Here is a 20570-nt window from a genome sequence, read left to right on the forward strand (position 1 = left end):
TAAAACAGATCTCTTTGATAAGCGCCCCGAATAACAGGAAAACATCCTCTTCAGGTTTTATGATAAGATTAACATAAGGGCAAGATACCAGACAAACGAAACCCAAAAGACAAGAGAATCAATATCAGAACGATCATCCAGAATAAAGGAACTTTTATTCTCAGTAAAATTTACACTGTAGCCAGGGGCAAGAAAAACTGTATATAAGGAGAAACCAAATTGTATATGGTGCTGCAGACCCGGGAACGACAGAGCTGCGTCTCATCCTTCCCGTTCCTTTTTTCCCTTCAATAAAGCTCATAACTTTCAGGTGGCTGTCTTCACGAAACTTTCTTCTAGGCGTCGGTGGTGACTCCCGGCTGGGAACGAACCAGGAAACCTTTGATCTTCCAACAGCTGAACCTTACACTACCTTGTTCTGAATTTGACTCAAATATTTGACAAATCATTGTATTTTTAATTATTTTAAAAGGCCTAAAGAGTTTGGGATCAGAATCCTATGTTACTCCAGTGAAGAAGAGGAGGAGGAGTAGGGGGGTACAGGGAAAACTATTTTTCATCTTGATGTAGCAGTTGTGGAATAAAATGTTCCCAAAGGCCATCTGGCCCCACTGCAAAAAACCTTTTATCATTTTGTAACAAGAGTACAGTATTTGTTGAGCAACGGATTAAATAATCAACTGTTAATATCCTAGCTGTTTTCTCCATGATGTGTCATTTTATTGATTGTATGTATTTAAAAAAGAAAATTTGTTCACCACTTTGAGAGAGAATTCTTTCGTTTGAATGTCTGTGTTGATTCTCAGACATCCAGCTCATGGTTGTCCCAAAGGTGCTTTTTCAAAAGGCAATTAGAGTTTGTGGTTTTTCTTTGAAGACATTTCATCTCTCATCCAAGAAGCTTCTTCAGTTCTGTTGTTTGAAGATTTCTATATCTACCTCTTTGGTTTGCAACCTAAAAAAAAGATTAGCATAAAAAGAGGTGGGAAACAAGGGAAGGAGACCACAAACATTCTTATGATGTCAGCTGACATAGAAATCGAAAAAGCCCTGGAGAACAAGCCAGATTTTCAGCAGTGCCTGAGAATGCTTCAGCTTTCTGTTTCCTTTCCTGCAGCTTGGCAGGACAAATGCTACCAAATAAGGAATCTACTGAGCTGAACATTTCAAACACAGAAAACAGGAGACGGGACCATTTTTAATAAATGTTCAACTTATCGATGTGATCATTAAGAGCGGGAAAACGTTTGGATGGCACATAAACATTCAAAGCAATTCGTAGTTCTGAAGGGCAAAAGATACTTTGCCTGTCAACGTGGCTGCATATGAAAGAGACGATTTGGCGAAACTCTTTCAGTTTTGCAACGATTCTAAGAGCTGTCGGGGCCAGCTCTTTCTTCCTGTTCAATTCATGGGCGGGGAAAGGAAACAATGGGTCAGATTTCTTTCACTTTCACAATTGCCCAAAGCTGGAGCTGCTGCTGTGTCTTGAGCTTTTTCGTTCCCGCCATCGCTGTCTGGCATCAACTGAGGGATCATGGCAGGTAAGATCGTAAATACTTCTCTACCCCTCTCTCACCTTTTTCTTTTCTTCTTGAAACCTGAAATCCTGAAAGAGCGTGAGTGGCGGTTTTACTGTTTCCTTATCGCTCTCCTGCCTTGCATTTTTTTACATGTACCATGCGAGGAGGGTCCCTTCCTTTTTCCACCCACTCTCCATCTTGCAACGTGCAAAGAAAGAAAAAGAACTTTATTCCTAAACCTTGTTGCTTTGGTTGCCAAGATCAGGATTTTAAATCAAGATAGATAGGAAGTACGAAGAAGAGCAACTGGAGCTGGTTGGGAGGCATCTCAAGGGGGTGATTGAGGAGCGGGGATGTCATTTTATTGTTTTGAGATTGTTTCATAGTTACTGGTTTTATTGCCGTTGTAAAGCTCCCAGAGTTGCTTAAGTTGGCTGGTCATACAAATCAATCAATCAATTAATAGTGTATTGTTGAGGGAACCCTGATCCTCAATTTACATCCCCTTTTATAGTTAACGTAACAAAGAAAAAGGCAAGAGGAAAGTTGATTGGACAGGATAATTCCTTTGCATAGGAAATCAGTTACACGTAGTCAAACATGTTGCACATCTACATCCCATAATAGCACATATGTTCATTAAAATGAGGCCTGATGTCCGAAGGGGCGTAAATTGTGAAGAAAAAGGTTACTTGGACTTCAGGTGTTGCTTAAGTTGGCTGGTCATTGAAATAAAATAAAATAAATAAGTAATTAAATAAGACGTGAATGAGTAGGCAAACACAATTGCTTCCTCAGATACAATGGAGGACCATGTGGCAGCCGTGGCAAGGGGGGCATTCCACCAGGTTCGCCTGGTGCGCCAATTGCGCCCCCTACTGGACCGGAGTGCCCTGCGCACGGTCACTCATGCGCTGGTGACGTCTCGCCTGGACTACTGCAATGCCCTCTACATGGGGCTTCCCTTGGGACGCATCCGGAGACTGCAGCTAGTTCAGAACGCAGCCGCGCGGGTTATTATGGGAAGTACCCGTTACTCCCACGTAACACCTCTCCTGCGCGAGCTGCACTGGCTACCTGTGGCCTTTCGGGTGCGTTTCAAGGTATTGATCACCATCTTTAAAGCGCTCCATGGCAGAGGACCTAGTTATCTGCAGGATCGCATCCTACCACACACGTCCCTGCGACCTATCCGCTCACACAGGGAGGGGCTCCTCCTGGTGCCGTCTGCTAGGCAATGCCAGCGGGCGACACCTAGGAGTAGATCCTTCTCTGTGATGGGCCCAACCCTCTGGAATGACCTCCCCCCAGACATTCGAACTACCACCGACCTCCGTTCCTTCCGGCAAAAGTTAAAGACTCACCTATTTCAATCAGCTGGCCTGGCACTTTCTTAGTTTTACCCCCCGGGATTCATTTATTTTAATTGGGTTTGGGGTTTTAATAGGCTTTTAACGTATTATATTTATTATTCTATTACAGTCTCACAACCTCCTTCACCTACGTATTTAATTATTTAACTCTTTATGTATGTATTTTACAACGTATTTTAGTGACTGTACACCGCCCCGAGTCCTCTCCGGGAGAGGGGGCGGTCTATAAGTGTGAATAATAAATAAATAAATAAATAAATAAATTAGCATAATTCTCCCCCTACATGGCATTCAGTTGGGTTCACTTGCGCAATTCAAATGGAGTGCAAAGGACCTTTGCTCTCTGGACTACGTCACAAATAGAGATACATGCACAAATTAGCATAGGGAGACGGATCGTTAGCAAGCAGTCGGCAGCAAGCAACAAAGCACAGGTAGTCCTCGACTTATGATCACAACTGAGCCCAACATTTCTGTTGCTAAGCAAGACAAGCTGTTAAATTTTACCACTTTTCTTGCCACATTTGTTAACTGAATCTCTGCAGTTGTTAACATTAGCAACACGTTTGTTAAGTGAATTTGGATTTTCCATTGACTGCTTGTCAGAAGGTCGCAAAAAAAAAAGACCGTCACATGACCCCAGGACACTGCAACCATCATAAATATGGACCGGTGGTCTAGCATCTAAATGTAAATTGCGTGATCAAGGAGAAGTTGCAGTGATCATAAGTGTGAAAAATGGTCATAAGGCACTTTTTGGGTGCCATTGTAACTTCGAACAGTCACTAAACCAACTGTTGTAAGTCAAGGATTATCTTTATTCACAGCTCCTGGTAGAGGATGGCCCTCCCAGAAGTTCATTACTAAAATATTACATCTCTCATCCTTCTATCCCACCGATAATTATTCATTCAAAACCTTCTAGCTAGTTTATCTGCGACAAGGCGAATTATCCTTGAATCAACTACTGGCTTGGTATGAGTTCCTTGATGTGTCTATTTGGGGTAGCTTTCCTGGAATTTTAGGACAAGATGGGAGGGCCAAGAATCTTCTTCCTAGGGAATCCCCAAAAGTGCAGGGTCTGCTTATGTGGGGGCCAAGAATGATAGGCACAAAAGGAAAACATCTTAAGAGCAAAATTCAAACAAGATGAAATGTCCTGTATAATATCGCAATGACTTGTGATGCAGTAATTGGAAGTCAAGACCTTTCCTGCTGCCTCTAGTATTTGTATACTAGAAAAAAAGAATCCCCATGCAGTACCTGTGAGATCTCTTGGAACCGTGATGGCGAACCTATGGCACGCGTACCACAAGTGGCGCCCACTCTGTGGGCATGTGAGCCATTGCCCCAGTTCAGCTCTGCCGTGCATGTGCTCGAGCCTCCCAACAGCCTGCTGGTCATGAGGTCATTGCCACACATGCTTGGGGCGGGTGATAGGGCTGTGCGCGTATGCAGGGTTTGTGCGGTGGCCATTTTGGGGGTTCAGGCATGCGCATGAGCTTTGGGCACTCAGTCTGGAAAAGGTTAGCCATCACTGTCTCAGAATGAACAGATCTGAAATTAACAAGAGAGGGCCTACAAGAACCAACTTGCCTGCTAACTTAAGGTTTTGGCATTCACAAGGCTCCACCTGTTCTTTTTATTCTGCTTCCTTTGAAGGAATGACTGGATGGGTGGATGGAGGGAAACTTGGCTCTGGGCCCAGTACAAGTTCTTAGGAAGTCAACATGTGGAGGTGACTGCACTCAGTGTTTTATCTGGAAGTGGGCTTGCATGTTAGGGACTCACCAGTATGCCTTTGAATAAATGGTGGAAGTGATTGCCCATTAGTGCAAACTATTTGCAATTGGGCAAACCTTCCTCCATGATTTTGTTGGCATCTACAACAGTGTTTTCCTAGCTTGGTGACTGGGAGATTTTGGGAGTTGAAGCTGCCAAAGTTGAGAATCCTAAGGGTGCCAAGGCTGAGAAACACTGTTCTATAGCATGCTCTAAAGATTTCAAATGTTCGTTCCAACCCACAGATTGGGGATTCCGAGCACAGACAATGCAAATTGGACCAATATAGTTTGGACCAAAGAATTGACTTCGGTATAAAGTAACTTCATACACAGATCCTACCTGTTGCTTTTCAAGGAAGAGGTTACCCTCCACAACTGATATTCATTTACCTCACTATTCTCTCTCACTTGAGCCATGGATTTCCAAGTCTGGTTGACCATAAAGGGAAAAGATTCCTTATTTTTGCAGGACCTAGCAGCCAAATGCAGAGGACAACTCAAATCAAGATGGGTCTAGACTTTCACTGAATATCTCTAAGTGATAAGGAACTTATATCTACATTTCCCTTCTCTCCCCCAAATAAATTTCAGTTTTTCTGGGGTCATTTATTCCTATATTTTGTCAGTGATATCTATCAAAGTATTTGGCTATGTAGTAGGGAAAGAGAAAATGGATAAAGTATCATAAACTAATCAAAATGTAGAGGGGTGGGCTTCATAATTTTTAGCAAGGGGTACTCTGCCAGGTTGCTAGGTGATCATGGCCATGGTGGGTGTGGCCTAATCGGCCTCCTGCACCACAGCGGGAGGGGGGGGGCGTTCTTGCCCTCCCCCGGGCTCCGGAGGCTTTCTTGAACTTCCGGTAGGCCAGTGTTTTGCCTTCCCCGAGCCTCCGTGTGTGCCCTGCACTTACCTGAATCCAAAAGAGGCCATGTGGGGACTCTGGGGTGGGGTGGGCGGGGCCAGCCAGGAGTGGGATTTGGGGGTTCTCTGAACTGCACAGAATTTTAGCTAGAGGTTCTCCCGAACCCCTGCGAACCCCCAAATATAACTGCTTATATAAAGTAAAGTATCATAAACTAATCAAAAAGTATAGCTTTTACATCCTAAGCTAAAAAAGAAAACTTGCATTGATATTAAACAAGTTTAGCCTGTTGCACAAATCAGCTACTGATGCTTTGATTTGTTTAATGTGTTGTAGAAATAATATCTGAGCGTGTGTGTGTGTGTGTGTGTATTATATATAATAGAAATTAGAAATAGATCTATACTAGTCTCCCTTTATTTATTTATCAGCACAAATACAACACAAATATAGCAAAGGCAACATTAAAAATAAAAATATGGTTTTCTGCCTGGATGGTTTTCTGTGATGAGCCGAAGGACAGAAAGAGGGAGTAGTGAGCTTCCTCCCATATTTGGGCATACCAGGGGTTGTAACACAAATACCTACCTATTTCCCTGGCTCAGCTGATAAGGAGGAGAGCCTGTGGCTTAGTGGCTAATACATCTGCCTAATATGCAATACAGCTCAGGTTCAAATCCTTCTCCAATGGCCATTTTTTTGCCAGAAGTTACCAAAAAAAAAAAGGGGGGGGTAGCAAATTACTACCATTTGACTGCGGGATGCTACAACCAATTGTAAATGCAAGCAGGTTGCCAATTGCCCGAACTGCAATCACATGAGTGCAAAGGTTATTCAACAATCCTAAATGTGAATTGTTGGAAGAAATATCCATCTGGTTCACTTCCAAGCCGGAAGAAAGACATTGGAAACATGATGGCTGATTGGAAAGATGGCTTAATGATGAAGTAGAACCACCAAGCACATGGGTTCTGGGTACCACATGGAGTTGAGAATGAGGGGGTTTTAAAGATTCTCTTGGGCTTTGAACTTGAGCTTCCTGTTCCTGTGCAAGAACATGTATTCTGTTAGCTGCTGTAGGGGTCAGAGCTGGCTCTGTACGCTGTCTCAGCTCCCAGGTTTGATTGAAGTTTGGCTGATGCAATGAAGGGGCTTCTTGGGTAATTTCTATCGTAGCTAAGGGTTAATCCTACCTTTGTTCAGACCTTGCTGCAGGGAATTTGCTTATGAATATAGCTATCTATCTCTTTATCTCTTAAGTGCTGACATCTGCTGTGGGCTATTAAGGAAGTTGGGGCTGCTTTCCAAGAGCATGGAAATGTAATATTCTGCCTTTTTAATATTTCTCAAAATATCTCATTCTTCTAGGAGAGAGGGGGGTGCTAACTTTCTACAGAATGCAGGTCATAAGACACTTGTTCCAAGGCCGTTGTAACTTTGAACTGACATGAAAAGAATATAAGTCAAGGACTATCTGTATCTCACTAAAGTTGTAATTCTTCAAGTCAGAGTGTGATAAATTTGGAAAAATTCACTTGTTTTCCTTACAGACAAAAAGTTGGGGGAAGTGCGCGCAGAGTTTATAAATCGTGTTAACAAATCCATCATCAAGCAACTCTTGGATGAGCTGCTCCGTGTGGGAATCATGACTGATGAAGAGGTGGAAGAAGTGAATGTGACAAATAAGACGCAGGACCAAGCAAGAGTTTTGATCGATAATGTGAGAAAAAAGGGGCCTGAAGCCAGCCGCCGCTTTATTGGCTTCCTCCTGGACCGAAATACTTTCTTAGCTGAACAACTGGATCTTCAAGCTTTCCCTGCTGGTACTTGAGATCTTACAGTATATCACGTAGCTTTGGGCCAAAATTACTGGCCTCTCTCTCTAATTTAGTTACTGTGACCCAGAATCATGCAAAACTTTTGTGTTGTGCCCCAAACTGTTTGGGCTGGTTAGATTTGGCCATATTGGTATAATAAGTCATTTTGAAAGGAAACTTTACCATAAGATGATATTTCCCTGTTTTTTAAGAGCACATTCTTAAGAATGTTTCCATATACTAAGATATAGGTACATGAAATTTGGGTGGCTTCCATTTTTAATTAGCTTCATCATATCACATAAAAATTCTCTCTTAATTTCTTTTTTGGACTAGGACAGTGAATGGCGAACCTTTTGGGCTCAGCGTGTCAAAAATTCAGAAAAAGCCTAATGTGACTCTGCTAGTGTGTCACGCCCTCCCCATCGGACAAAGGAGAAACAATTCTTAACAAACTGTTGTTTGGGATAGTGAGATGGGCAGCATATATATCTAGTAAAATAAATAAAAACATAATTGAAAATATTTTTTCGATTTGTCATTGTCTCTTTATCTGAGGTTGCATGAGGCCTGGAAACTTTGGAGAATGCTCTTGCGTGGCCTGCTCTGAAAAGAACAGGAAAGCATGTCCCATTCTTGCACTCTTTTTTGAAGCTCCAGAGGCCATGTGAGAGCATACCACATTCTTGTGCTATGTCTAGAGCCTCTGAAAGCCATGTGAGAACTTCCCATGCTTTTTGGAGGCTGCAGAGGCCACATGAGATTGTGGTGTGCTCTTATGCAGCTTTTGGACCCACTGGAAGTCATGTGAGAGGGTCTTACTCTTACAGGGCTTTCGGAACCTCCAAAAATCATGCAAGAACATTCTCACATAGTTTTCAGAGAGGTCCAGAGGTTGCACATGAGCAACACCCTCTCAAAAAACTCCCAGTAGATCCAGAGGTGGTGCAAGAGTACAAAACATTCTCATGCGGGCCCTAGTGTGTCACCAAAAATGTCAGGGTATGTCACTTGTGACACATATCATAGGTTCCCTATCACCAGACTAGATGGTAGTATGGACAAGAAACAGGTCTGCTGCTTTTTTCCTCAATTGCTCATTTCAATTGAGACTGGGTTGGGCAGCCACATACGTACATTTTCTTCAATGAATAAATAATTTGAAGAGATAGGTCGGAGGTTAGCTAAAAGAATCAGAAAAATTGGTAGGCTTCATTCTGCATGATAAACTATCCGCTACATTTCTAGTTAGTATCATGTAGGCTTTCTAGGAGACCAGCAATGTGGGGAGGAAAGGCCAAAGTCTCCACGGCTATCCTTTGCCAGCAGCTCTGTTCATGTTCCTTAATTCTCTGCATGTTTTTTAGATCTGCTATGGCAGTGGAGACAATAAGATGGAGGACATGTTCTTTCTCAGGGCTCAGATTTGCTAATTGCTAACCAATTTTTGTTCCTGTTGGAACTTACCAGAAAACAAGTGTCCCTGTGATATACTATAATTCCCAATGTCCTTCTGACCGGCTGCTAGAGACTATAGCTATTTAAAAGGTCTGATTCTGACTCATGTAATATTGAATAATTCACTGTGGTAAAAAAGCTGAATCTGGCATTCAACTTTCCTTCCATCTCCAGTTGGCCAGCCAACAGAAGTTAAAATCTCAGTGGAAGAGGTCCAGTTCCTGGAATCTAAAAATGGGATTAGGCTTTGTCCTCAGAGTGTATTTCAGCAAATACAGACTAGTGAAGGCACTGAGGTGAGTTGGCAGACCTAAGTTAGATCTATTCGAGACTTGAGCTTAAGTACTGAACTTTATTGCGTGCAGCAGCTGCTGTAAAGGTAGCCACAGCAGAAAATTTTAATATATTTTAAATGCTTTTAGAAATACTACCTTGCTTTATTTGTAAAGCAAAAAAAATGAGCTGTCAATCCTCTGTTGTTCCATATGTAACACAAATAAAACAGGCAATATGAAATTAAGGGGGCTTTAAATGCTATGTGACCACAACGCCTTCATTGGCTTTAAAAGTAGACAACTCAAGGACTCTGTGGCTTCTCAGAATTGCCATGCTCTCTGAATATTTGCTGCTGGTTACAGGAAGGGGAAGGAAAGGCTTGTGGGTTTCCTAAAGTCCCTAGCCACCCACTATGGCAAACAGGAGGTCATACTATTTTGGGGCTGATTTAACAATTTTATTTTTATGATTAAGTGGAACAAATATTCAGATTCAAATAATCTTTGAACATTAAATTCTGAGTAATAGCAAAACCATTGTATCAGCCTTGTTTGTAGATTTTAAAGCGCCGTCAAGATCATTAAATTAGTTATCGAACTAGTTTCCAGGATCCTCTACCACTGGCTAAGATTGATAAGAACTGGGAGAGCCCTAAACTAGAAGGATGCTTGCTTGGCATAACTATAGTTCAGGATAAGAATCACTTGTTTCCCCATGCAGATCTACCCTATCAATGATCACAAGACTCGTACACGCCTGGCCTTGATAATCTGCAATATCAAATTCGATCACTTGGATGATAGACAAGGGGCTGAGGTGGACTTGGAACAGATGAAGCTTCTCCTAGAAGATCTGGGATACAATGTGAAAATGGAGCGCAATTTGAGCTCACAGGTAAAAAAAAAATATTAATCTTACAGAGTAAAATTCAATGTGTTACTCAAGGAAAAAAGTCTGGCAGCTTTAATTGAAACCTAAACATTCAAAGGATGGGTGTAGAAGTTTTGATTTTGATTTAGTTAGTTGGACCTAGGCAGCTTCAAAATTGAATAAAACGTGGCAATCTTGTTAAACTACCTATACAATAACATTTAGCACAGATGTAGATAATATAATACCATGTGGATGTTTTAAATTATAAAGCCAACAAGGCCTGGCTCATGGCCATGCTGATTGGAACTGATGGGATTTCTACTTCAAAGAAATGTAGGTTACCAAATTGTTTATACCCAATTTAGTATAAGAAAAAATGTTCCTGAATTGGTAATTGAACTTCTCTCCTGGACTACCTTTTTCTAATTTCAAATGCCAGCATATTGTTTCTTTTTCATTTCCCATAATTGTTTCTCCAAAAAAACAATTGAGGAGGCTAGCTTTCCAGTGAGAATATACGACTATACTTGCCAGGATAGGTTTTTTCACCCTTCTGGAGAGCATGATAAGGTCAGCCTTCCATTCAGCTGTGGTGATAGGACCCATCACCATATTGGAGATTTGTGACGGTGTTCACAATTCTCAGATATGGAGATTTGCTGCACAGTCCTCCCATTCAAATCTAGAGAGAGAAAAAAACTGGTAATTGTTTCTGCATTGAATTTTTAATAAGCTTGAATAATAATTTAAATATACACTGTTTCCCTGAAAATAAGACCTTCCCGGATAATAAGCCCAACCAGGCTTTTGAGCGCATGCGCTAAAAGAAGCCATCCTCCCAAAATAAGCCCAACCTGAAAAAATTGCAATACACCAGTGGCCATGAAGTAACCACATTCGCTGCCTCCTGCACCTCAAAAATAATAAGACCTCCCTGAAAATAAGGCCAAACGCTTATTTCACGAAAATATGACCCTGTCTTATTTTCCAGGAAACATGATAGTACAGTTGCAAGAAGGCTCCCCACATTCTTCTCAATTCTAATAGTGAGTGCAGAGTTAGTTAGAAACTCCATTTCCACTCCTGACCCACCTTCCTTTTTCATTGCTTTCAGGATATAACCACTTGCTTGAAGAATTTTGCAGCTCGGGAAGAGCACAAGGCTTCAGATGGGATGTTTGTGGTACTGATGTCTCATGGCTATAAGGACAACCTTTGTGGAGTCCATTCAGAAGACAAATATTCTGACATCTTCTGCATCAATAGTGTCTTCTCCACCTTCAACAACATAAATTGCCCAGCTTTGAGGGGGAAGCCCAAGGTGGTCATTATTCAAGCATGTCGTGGGGGTAGGTTGCTGAAGTTGAGAACTTCTGGGGTGGCGGGGATAGGGGGGGGAGGCAGATGAGTGTTTGGGAGGAACATATAATCTCTTGCACATAGTCTTAACTAGACCAAGCAAACTCTATAGCAGGGGGAGGGGAACTATGAGGAATCCTGGGAGTTGAAGTCTACAAGTCATAAAGGGGACATATTTCCCCACTTCTGTTCTAGACCAACATCTGCTTTTGGCAAACTGATTTGTAGATATTTACTGCTGATTGTATTTATCTCCACAAGACCTGTGATCTTCAGGTGTGTTGGAATAATGACAATACAATAGTTGGGAAACACTAATTTTGAACCTTATCTTAAACCTTGGCAGTTCGCCTCATTGAAACCTGCCCGGAACCAAAGGCTATGCTGTATTTTTAGGATGATCATAAAGCCTTTTGTGAGTAACCTCTGTTCTGTCAGAGGCTTTTGATAATGATTGTTGAGTCCCCCATTTTGTTTCTCCAGAGCAACGAGGGTATATGGTGGAAAATGTGGAAGACTCAGCTGCACCCGCTGCTGACTCTCTCCAGTCTGATTCATACATTAGCATGCAATTGCAAGCTGATGCCATTAAGAGAGTACACGTGGAGAGTGACTTCATCTGCCTATATTCCACCACCCCTGGTAAGAGACTGTTAAAATGAAATTGCTAAGTAGGGGTCCAAAGCAGGACAGAAATGAAAAGAATTGCTGCTTTAGTAATACAGGCATTTAGTTCACAAAGCTGCCTTTCAAAGATTGGCAACTAATCAGTTAGGAAAACCAGATCTGGGCCCAGGGGTGAAACGGTACCGCCCAAACCGGTAATAAAACAAACTTTTTTAAAGCATTTTTTAACTAACAGCTGGGGAGAACAGGTAATTTAAAAATGCTTTAAATTTTTTTTAAAAATAATGTTCTGACCCCCAGACCTGAGACAATCAGCTGTGTGGGAACTTTTTTTTTTCTTTTTAAAGCCTTTCTTTAATTAAATGGCCACTAGATGGTAGCAAAGAGTTTTTCAGCTTAGACTTTTTCAGCAGCTTTATCCCAGGGATATAGAAGGTGTTGGATAAAAGAGGGATAAAAAGGATCAATAATAATAATATTATATAATAATAGCTATACTGAGAATTAGAATAGATTAAAGAGATTTAAAAAATAGAATTAGGGGGAATATAGTTATACATGATTTTGTATAATATCTAAAGTGAATGTTAGAGGTTAAGATTAGATTTAGAACAATGGATGATATTAGATATGCCTAAGAATAGTGTTATGACTATTAGAAGGACACCTTCCCATTGTGGTAAGGCTTGGGGACTGACACCTTCAGTTTTGGACCCTCTGATTGTACTCTTACAGTTGGGGGAGTCTCCTAGCCCAGAGTTGCTCTGATTGAGATTCTAACAAAATCAGTCTTAATACTTCAGCTTGATTGCTTGGCTTGGGATGGGAATCAGCTCTGCCTGCAGGCGTATTTTTCCTTCAGATCAAATGATTCCTTTCAAACTACCACTTTTCAAATATGTTTGTTGGGATTTCCCCCCCCCCCCCCTTGCAGATAATTAAACTACAAATACTTCACAAATAACCCTAACCAAGCAATTAAATGAAGCAAGATGAGGGATATGCTCACGATGGAAGATAGTTAAAAATGCTTAAAAGGGGGGGGGGTTGGCCACCCGGTCACCTGACACCACCACACCCACCAAGCGACGCCCCACCAAGCCAAACCCACAGAACTGGTAGGGAAAAATTCTGAATTTCACCCTGTCTGGACCTCTTTTCTAAGTATCAGAAATTCTCTGGCACGCTCAGTCATTTATTCATAAGACTTTTACCCCACCTTTATTATTTTGTAAGTAACCACGGTGAGGAACGTAGTAATGCTCCTTCCTCCTCTTCTTTTTCACCACCATAACAACCCTGTGAGGTAGCTATATTTGGGGACTTGACAATATATTGAACCACATCCCCCCAAAGAGATTGGGTCTGCCCAATAAGTTAAGCTACCAGAAATCTGATCAGCACAAAAAGAGATGAGTATGTAGTGCGAACTGACCTCATTGTATAGTATTGTACCATTACCTTTGGAAGGTCTCCAGAGCTCATATTGGGGAAGGAGGGCAGGCCCGTTCTCCTGGGTTTCTCCCTGGGCCGCTAGGCTGCCTTCGGGAAATAACTGCCATTTTCGGCACATCCACAATTTCTTGAAGTTGTGCCGAAAAGGTGGCTGCTTCTGGGAATGGAGCACTCCGTTCTGCTTCCCTAATATGGTCTGCACAGCACTGAGAAAACCTTTGGAGATCTTTAAAAGGTAAGTGGGTAATGGGAGGTGGGGAAGAGGCTAAACCCTGCAAGGGACCCAGGAGAAAATCTGTGGGTACCTGGTGGAGGGAGGGAAGTAGGCCCAAGGCCTGAAGGGATGAAGGCGAGCAGGAATGGAGCATAAGGTATCTTAGGGGTGGGGGAAACCTTGGGAGGCCAAAGGCAGGTGGGCTGGGGTCCACATTAGATCTCTCAGGGCCTTCCCCACCCCTGAAGCTCTTCTCAGTTTAATGATCCACATGTTCATAGGACTGCATCAGGGAGAGCAGGGGATGATGGTTGTTAAGTGAGGCCATCTCGTTCAATGGCTATCATCATTTGCGAAGGTAATGGCGAGGCTCCATTACTGTCATAGGTCGAAGACTATCTGTATAGGTTTAAAGTTTGTTAGTTAGAGAATGAAGTCTGACATTGTGAAGAATCATTATTGCTTAATCATTGTTTTCTGTTTAGATCATGTATCCTGGAGACACCCTGAAACTGGATCACTCTTCATCAAGCAACTAATAGATACTATCAAGAAACATGCCTGGAATTGCAATTTGGAAGAGGTCTTCCGGAAGGTAGGTCTGCTCAAGGACCTCATGTTTGGAATGAAGTTCTTTTGTTAAAGACCCACTTTGGAATGGCATTAGGAGCCGTGATGGCGCAGTGATTAGAATGCAGTATTGCGGGCTAACTCTGCTCACTGCCTGGAGTTTGATCCTCACTAGCTAAAAGTTCACTCAGCTTTCCATGCTTCAGAGGTCAGTAAAATGAGGACCCTGATTATTGGGGGCATTTGCTGATTCTGTAAACCGTCTACAAGGGGTTACTCCAGTGGTTCTCAACCTATGGGTCAGGACCCCTTTGGGGGGTCAAATGACCCTTTCACAGGGGTTGCCTAAGACCGTTGGAAAGCACATATTTTCGATGGTCTTAGGAACCAAGACACCAATTTTATGGTTGGGAGTCACCACAACACGAGGAACTGTATTAAAGGGTCACGGCATTGGGATGGTTGAGAACCACTGGGTTACTCTGAGTCTGTTTCTCATGCTTCCTTCCTATTCAAAAATGTGTTTTGTAACAGATGCATTTCCTATCGAAATCTTGCTGCTTCCTCTGTGTTTCAAGGTCTATTAAGCATTCCATCATGAGAGTCCTGTAAGACCTTTTAAGATTAACAACTTTATTTTAAGAGAGAAGCTTTTGTGAACTGCAACACATTATAAAAGGTTCATGGAGTCACTTAAAAATTGATGTGGAATTTAAATAGATAGGGATGAGATGAGGGCAAAAGAAAGATGGTTATAAAGATGAAGATTACACGTTGAACACCTATCAACTAATAATTATAATATGCTATGCCTTAAGATAAAATCATTAGTTTAAAAAATTCTCAATTGATTATTTCTGATTTTGCCTACTGTAGTCTACTCTGATTCTTCTACAACAGGGGTGTCAAATTCTATTGAGGGCCACATCAGGGTTGTGTTTGGCCGTGGGGGTGGGGGCTCACATAGCCTTTCCGAGCTCTGTTTTTGCTGGCAGAGGGCTGCAGGAGGCTGTTGTGGCCAAAAATGGAACCCAGCTGGGCTGTACACAGCCTCCCTGAGCTTCATTTTCACTGGCAGGGGGCTGCAGGAGGCCATCACAGCTAAAAACGGAGCCACAGATGGCCCTCCCAAGCTCCGTTTTCACTGGGAGAGGCGCCGCAGGCTGATCCTTTACTGTTTCCTGAGCAGCACCGCGGACCAGATCTAAGCATCCCATGGGTTGGTTCCAGCCCACGGGCCTTGAGTTTCCCCCCCCCCCCCCCCGTTCTACAATGTCTAGTTAGTAAAGTGAGCATGGATAAAATGATAAAATATTACTAATTTTTAGATGGGGCTACTTGACTTTCTTGGACATGCACTCATCGGCTTTTGTTTCTGTACCTTCCATATCACAGGTCTTGCAGCATTTTGCACACAACCCATGTCAGATGCCCTCAAAGGACAGAACCACCTTGACCAAAAAGTTCTACCTCTTCCCGGGACACTGAAGCCAGGTAAGTGTTTTGTCAGTGTTCCAAATATCATCCAGAATTAAATCCAAGGCAAAGCATTGCTCTAAGTTCCAATTTAATAAGAGAGACATGTTGGCACATCTGTGGAAAACCCGAATCTGAAAGCTTCCTGGGATTTCCACCCAGTTGAAAGTTCATGATCTTGCCCCCCACCCACCCACAAGTCCATCACATGGTCCAATCTTCCATTGCCACCCATCTAGTTCCAGTCAGATACAGAGGTGCAGAGACAAAGAATGACCTTGGGCTTCCAGAAAGGAAAGTTTTATTTTGACAACACATTCTACTCCTTATTATTCCCCCTCCCAATTACCCCACTAATGAAACAGCATAGTAAAAGAATAGAGAGTGTGGCAGGCCAAAGATCCTAAAAGGAATATGACTGCAGGCCTGACATGTTTCTTCTTGCAGCTGTAGTACCAGATGTTGGGATATTTTGGGGCAGTAGAATGAGGGACAACAGAATCAACTGATTTCTCTTGGAGTTTTTGGGTAAATCGGAAACCCCCTTGTGACAAAGGAAATCCCTTATGAAGAAGGGATCTCAACATTGTCATGAATTCAACATTGTCAGGTCTTCAGCCTCTTTCCCTCTGTGTAATATGGAGGAAAATAATCCTTTTTTAAATATCAGTAATAGGAAATCACAAGCCACATTCAGGCTCTCCTACTCCCCAAGTAATGTATTTGACAAATTTCTGAAAGAGAACACAGCATTCTTTTGCATTTTGGAGAAAAAGAAATAAAATGTGTGTGAAATCTTTTCATAAGGTTTGCACCTCTTCGGATAATCACTCCAAATACCTGCCCCCACCCCCAAGTCAGTCGTATCTGCTTCTGTGATGAAATTGATCATTGTACACTACATTTCCCAGACACTGGCAACAACCCCCCTACCCACCCACAATGGAAAAAGATTGCCTGCCCCCTCTTTATAAGGTATTGAACGATTACAACTGATAGCACATATGAATCACTTCAAACAATTGCCAGCACTCTGCAAAATATTTGTGAGACCTCTTTCATCTACATTGCTGTAAGGCAGGCAATATGCTTGATCAGTAAGATCAATGGTAAAAGTCAGCTTTGGAACTACGGTAGGTCAAACAGGTATACTTAGCCTTTTTTATGATTACCACTTCTATTTTGCATCTACGTGGAGCAAGACAAACAATTAATTCTTTAAAAAAACCAATCATTCACACAAAGCTGTGATTTTATTATAAAATGTAGGGCAAAATGATTTAGAGCAGTGATGGCTAACCTTTTTGTCATTGCGTGCTGAAAGCATGCGTGCACACACCGATAATGCAATGCGTGCATGAGACCCCCCGCCTCCTGTGCTTGTGTGTGTGCAACACACACACACACCCCAGCATGCGTGCCCCCCCCCCCCTTGCCCATTTCTGGCTTCCAGGTTGGTACAGGAGGCTTTGCAGGCCCAAAACTGCAAAGGCTTATACTAGATAAGTGTGGAAGGCCTCCTGCACCAACCTGGAAGCCAAAACAGGGTGCGAGGGTGGGGTCACCAAAATTAAAACATGATTTTACCACAAGTCCACCAGTCTGGCTTTGCCACCATTTCTTTTCTGAAAAAGGCTTCCTGGGGCAACACCCAAAGAGGCATCTTTGTAGAAAACCTTGTTTTGTATTTATTCCAAAATCTTGGTATGGCATGTCTAACAAAATGGTTGTTAAAATCAACATTTACTTTTAATTTGTCATACCACAATGCCATCTTAACCTTAATTCATGGCTTTCTAAATCAAGTGGCCTCTTGTTCCAGAGGTTCACCCACTCTTTTAGCCAGACCAAACAACAAGCATGGAAATACAGTTTCAAATCCGGTAAACCTCCAACCCCTTTTTCCTTAGCATCTTGCAGTAGATTATATATAACGCTTGTTTTTTTTTCCCCTTGCCGTATAAACTTGAAAATATCCCTCTGCCATTGTTTGAATGGAAGTGTGGCCTTGTATTATACTTTGGGGGAGCAATATTGTATAGCTTTAATGTATTGTGAGCCACTCAGAGTTATACAGAGCATATGCCTTACACCAGGGATGACTAACCTTTTTGTCATGGCATGCCAAAAGTGCGTGTGCACAAGTGCACCCTTAATGCAATGCATGCACGACCCGCCCCCCCCCCCCCGCAGGTCCCCTGCCCTCCATGAATGGGTCCACAACCCCTCTGCGCTCCCCCACACATGCGTGTGCAACCATCACGCATGCGTGCATGACCTCCTATCCCCCCGCTCATGCACGCATCTGCCCCACCCCACACGCATGCATGGAAGAGACCAGAAAACCAGCTGGCTGGCAGGAGGCGCGTGGACATCTGGCAGGAGCTGAGCTGGGACGACGGCTCGCGTGCCTCATTCTTTTTCTTCTCTTTTTCTCAGGTGAAGGAGAAACTATTGGGCCCAAAAGCAGATAATTTTCAATATGGAAGAAACACGGATTGACCACACCTTGTCCTTTCTCCACCTTATTCCTCATTGTAAATTTCTATCAACCCGTTTTTGGAATTTAATGTGATTTGTGTCTAAATCTTATACAGCGTGATTAGTATTTGTTTTCCATAGCAAAAATGTGACATCTTGATTAGCTGATGTCACAACACAACCAACCAATCTGCTTGCAGCAACAGAGCCAGCACTCCACACACCCCCACCAGTATATATAGAGGGACGGCAGCTCCGATCACGCTTTGCTCGCACAGGCAGGAGGCCGAAGACAACAACCTGAGGATGACGAGTGGATCTCTTCAAAATGTCGTCAAGATACTCTCAATCTTACACCGGAAAAGACCCAAATACACCAAAACCTGCATACCTGTACCCGTGAAAATCTACGAAAACAAAAACTAGTATATATGTATACATTATTATCATTGTTAATCATTTATTTGACTATAACTATTATTACTTCATTTTATGCGAGATATTCTAAATTTTGAATTATTTTATATTGTGATTACATCATTCTAAATCCATCCAATGGTAGTACATCTTTATATTATATTCTGTATCATTCCATTATCCTTATATTGTAAAATTCTCTAACATATTTCATTTCCATATTTTTTTGTCCAACCACTGATAGAATAAATCCCATATCTTATAAAATTGTTTATTTTCTTGTTCTCTAATTTCAAATGTCAATTTGCTCATTTCAGCACATTCCTTTATTTTCTGAATAACTTCCTCCTGCGTTTGTGTTTTCTCGTTTTTCCAATTTTTTGCAAATACAATTCTAGCCACTGTTAACACATTTACAATCAAATATTTTAATTCTCTACTATATATTTCCGGTAAAATCCCCAATAAAAATATCTCTGGTTTAAAGTCTACGTATTGGTTTTCATATGTGCAAATAGATTCTAGATATGATAAAGATGTTAAAATAGAAGGCTTTTATGACAAATTGACTGATTTAAATAAAATCCTGACAGGTACTGATGAAAAGATGATTAAAAAACTATATGGATACTTATTAGAGGTTAAGCTAGAGGAAGAACAAGTTAAAGAAACAATAATTCCTTTGGGGGGGGGGATTTTGGACATTTGATTGACAGAGAAATGGCAAAAATTGTGGTCTCAAAATTATAAAATGACAATGTCAACAGCATATAAAAATTTTTTGTATAAGATGTTTTACAGGTGGCACTTAACACCCATCAAGAATAGCAAGAATGTTTAAGAATAAATCCAAAAAATGTTGGAAATGTCATCAGACACCTGGTTCATATTACCATATGTGGTGGACGTGTGCAGAAGCTAAAAGATACTGGACTAAAATTCACACATGGTTGGAAAAAATGACAGAAAAACATACAGACTTTAAACCAGATAAGTTATAGACTTTTAATAAAGTAGCTGATTTTTAAGGTCAACAAACAGAAAACCAAGGTGTTGATCAAAAATATGAGTATACAAGATTAAGAGAAATTAAGGCTAAACACACGGCTTTTAAAATTGAAAAGGAAGTTTAAGTATTTTGGAGTAATATTAACCACTCAAAATTGTATGTTATTTTAGAAAAACTATGGAAAAGTGTGAAATGCAATTTAAACATATTTAGTGAAATAGAATGAACTAAAAATATCAGTACTGGGCAAAAGAGGCAGTTGTGCAAAAGTCCTAGAAATTAAGAATGCTTTAAGAAATAGAAGTGTTAGCAGTTATACAATAATACAATAGTAGAGTTGGAAGGGACCTTGGAGGCCTTCTAGTCCAACCCCCTGCCTAGGCAGGAAACCCTATACTGTTTCAGACAAATGGCTATCCAACATCTTCTTAAAGACTTCCAGTGTTGGGGCATTCACAACTTCTGGAGGCAAGTTGTTCCACTGGTTAATTGTTCTATCTGTCAGGGAATTTCTCCTCAATTCTAAGTTGCTTCTCTCCTTGATTAGTTTCCACCCATTGCTTCTTGTTCTGCCCTCAGGTGCTTTGGAGAATAGTTTGACTCCTAGTTTATTATTTGTATTAATTAATAAAATGAAAAGTAAAGGAACAGAAGAAAAATCCAAATCAAAACAATGTTTGGTCTGACCAGCCTTTCTCTTCCACACAGGATCATTTTTTATATTTGCACAAAGTAAGGAATTTTGTAGGGTTAGAGTCAAATGTACGATTAACCAGTTATAACAGGCAGGTACTAACGATCATCAATTTCACATGGAGGTTGAAATACAGTCTTAAACAGAAACAGCTTTGTAGGAGGCTTAAAACTGGGTGAGGAAAAGCAAAATTCTGCACTAAGGTGAGCTTGTGGAAGACAGCTTCATGTCACAGGTCATACACTTGGCAAAACAGAGAACAGGAACAAGGCATAATGTTGTTATACTGCATCAGCAAA

General features: G+C 41.6%; 1 protein-coding gene across 1 annotated transcript; it reads left to right on the top strand.

Moving 5' to 3' along the window:
* Positions 1-1118: 1118 nt before the first annotated feature.
* LOC309386715 (caspase-1-like) lies at positions 1119-19025 on the top strand. Its single transcript, XM_081942419.1, has 9 exons — positions 1119-1544; positions 7096-7368; positions 8995-9116; positions 9817-9990; positions 11084-11318; positions 11812-11970; positions 14110-14219; positions 15590-15688; positions 18110-19025. The coding sequence occupies exons 1-8, from the start codon at positions 1538-1540 to the stop codon at positions 15680-15682; spliced, it is 1173 nt and encodes a 390-aa protein (XP_081798545.1). The 5' UTR covers positions 1119-1537; the 3' UTR covers positions 15683-15688; positions 18110-19025.
* Positions 19026-20570: the final 1545 nt, after the last annotated feature.

Source organism: Natrix helvetica, assembly GCF_964273705.1.
Source record: "Natrix helvetica genome assembly, chromosome: 2".
NCBI lineage: Eukaryota > Metazoa > Chordata > Lepidosauria > Squamata > Natricidae > Natrix > Natrix helvetica.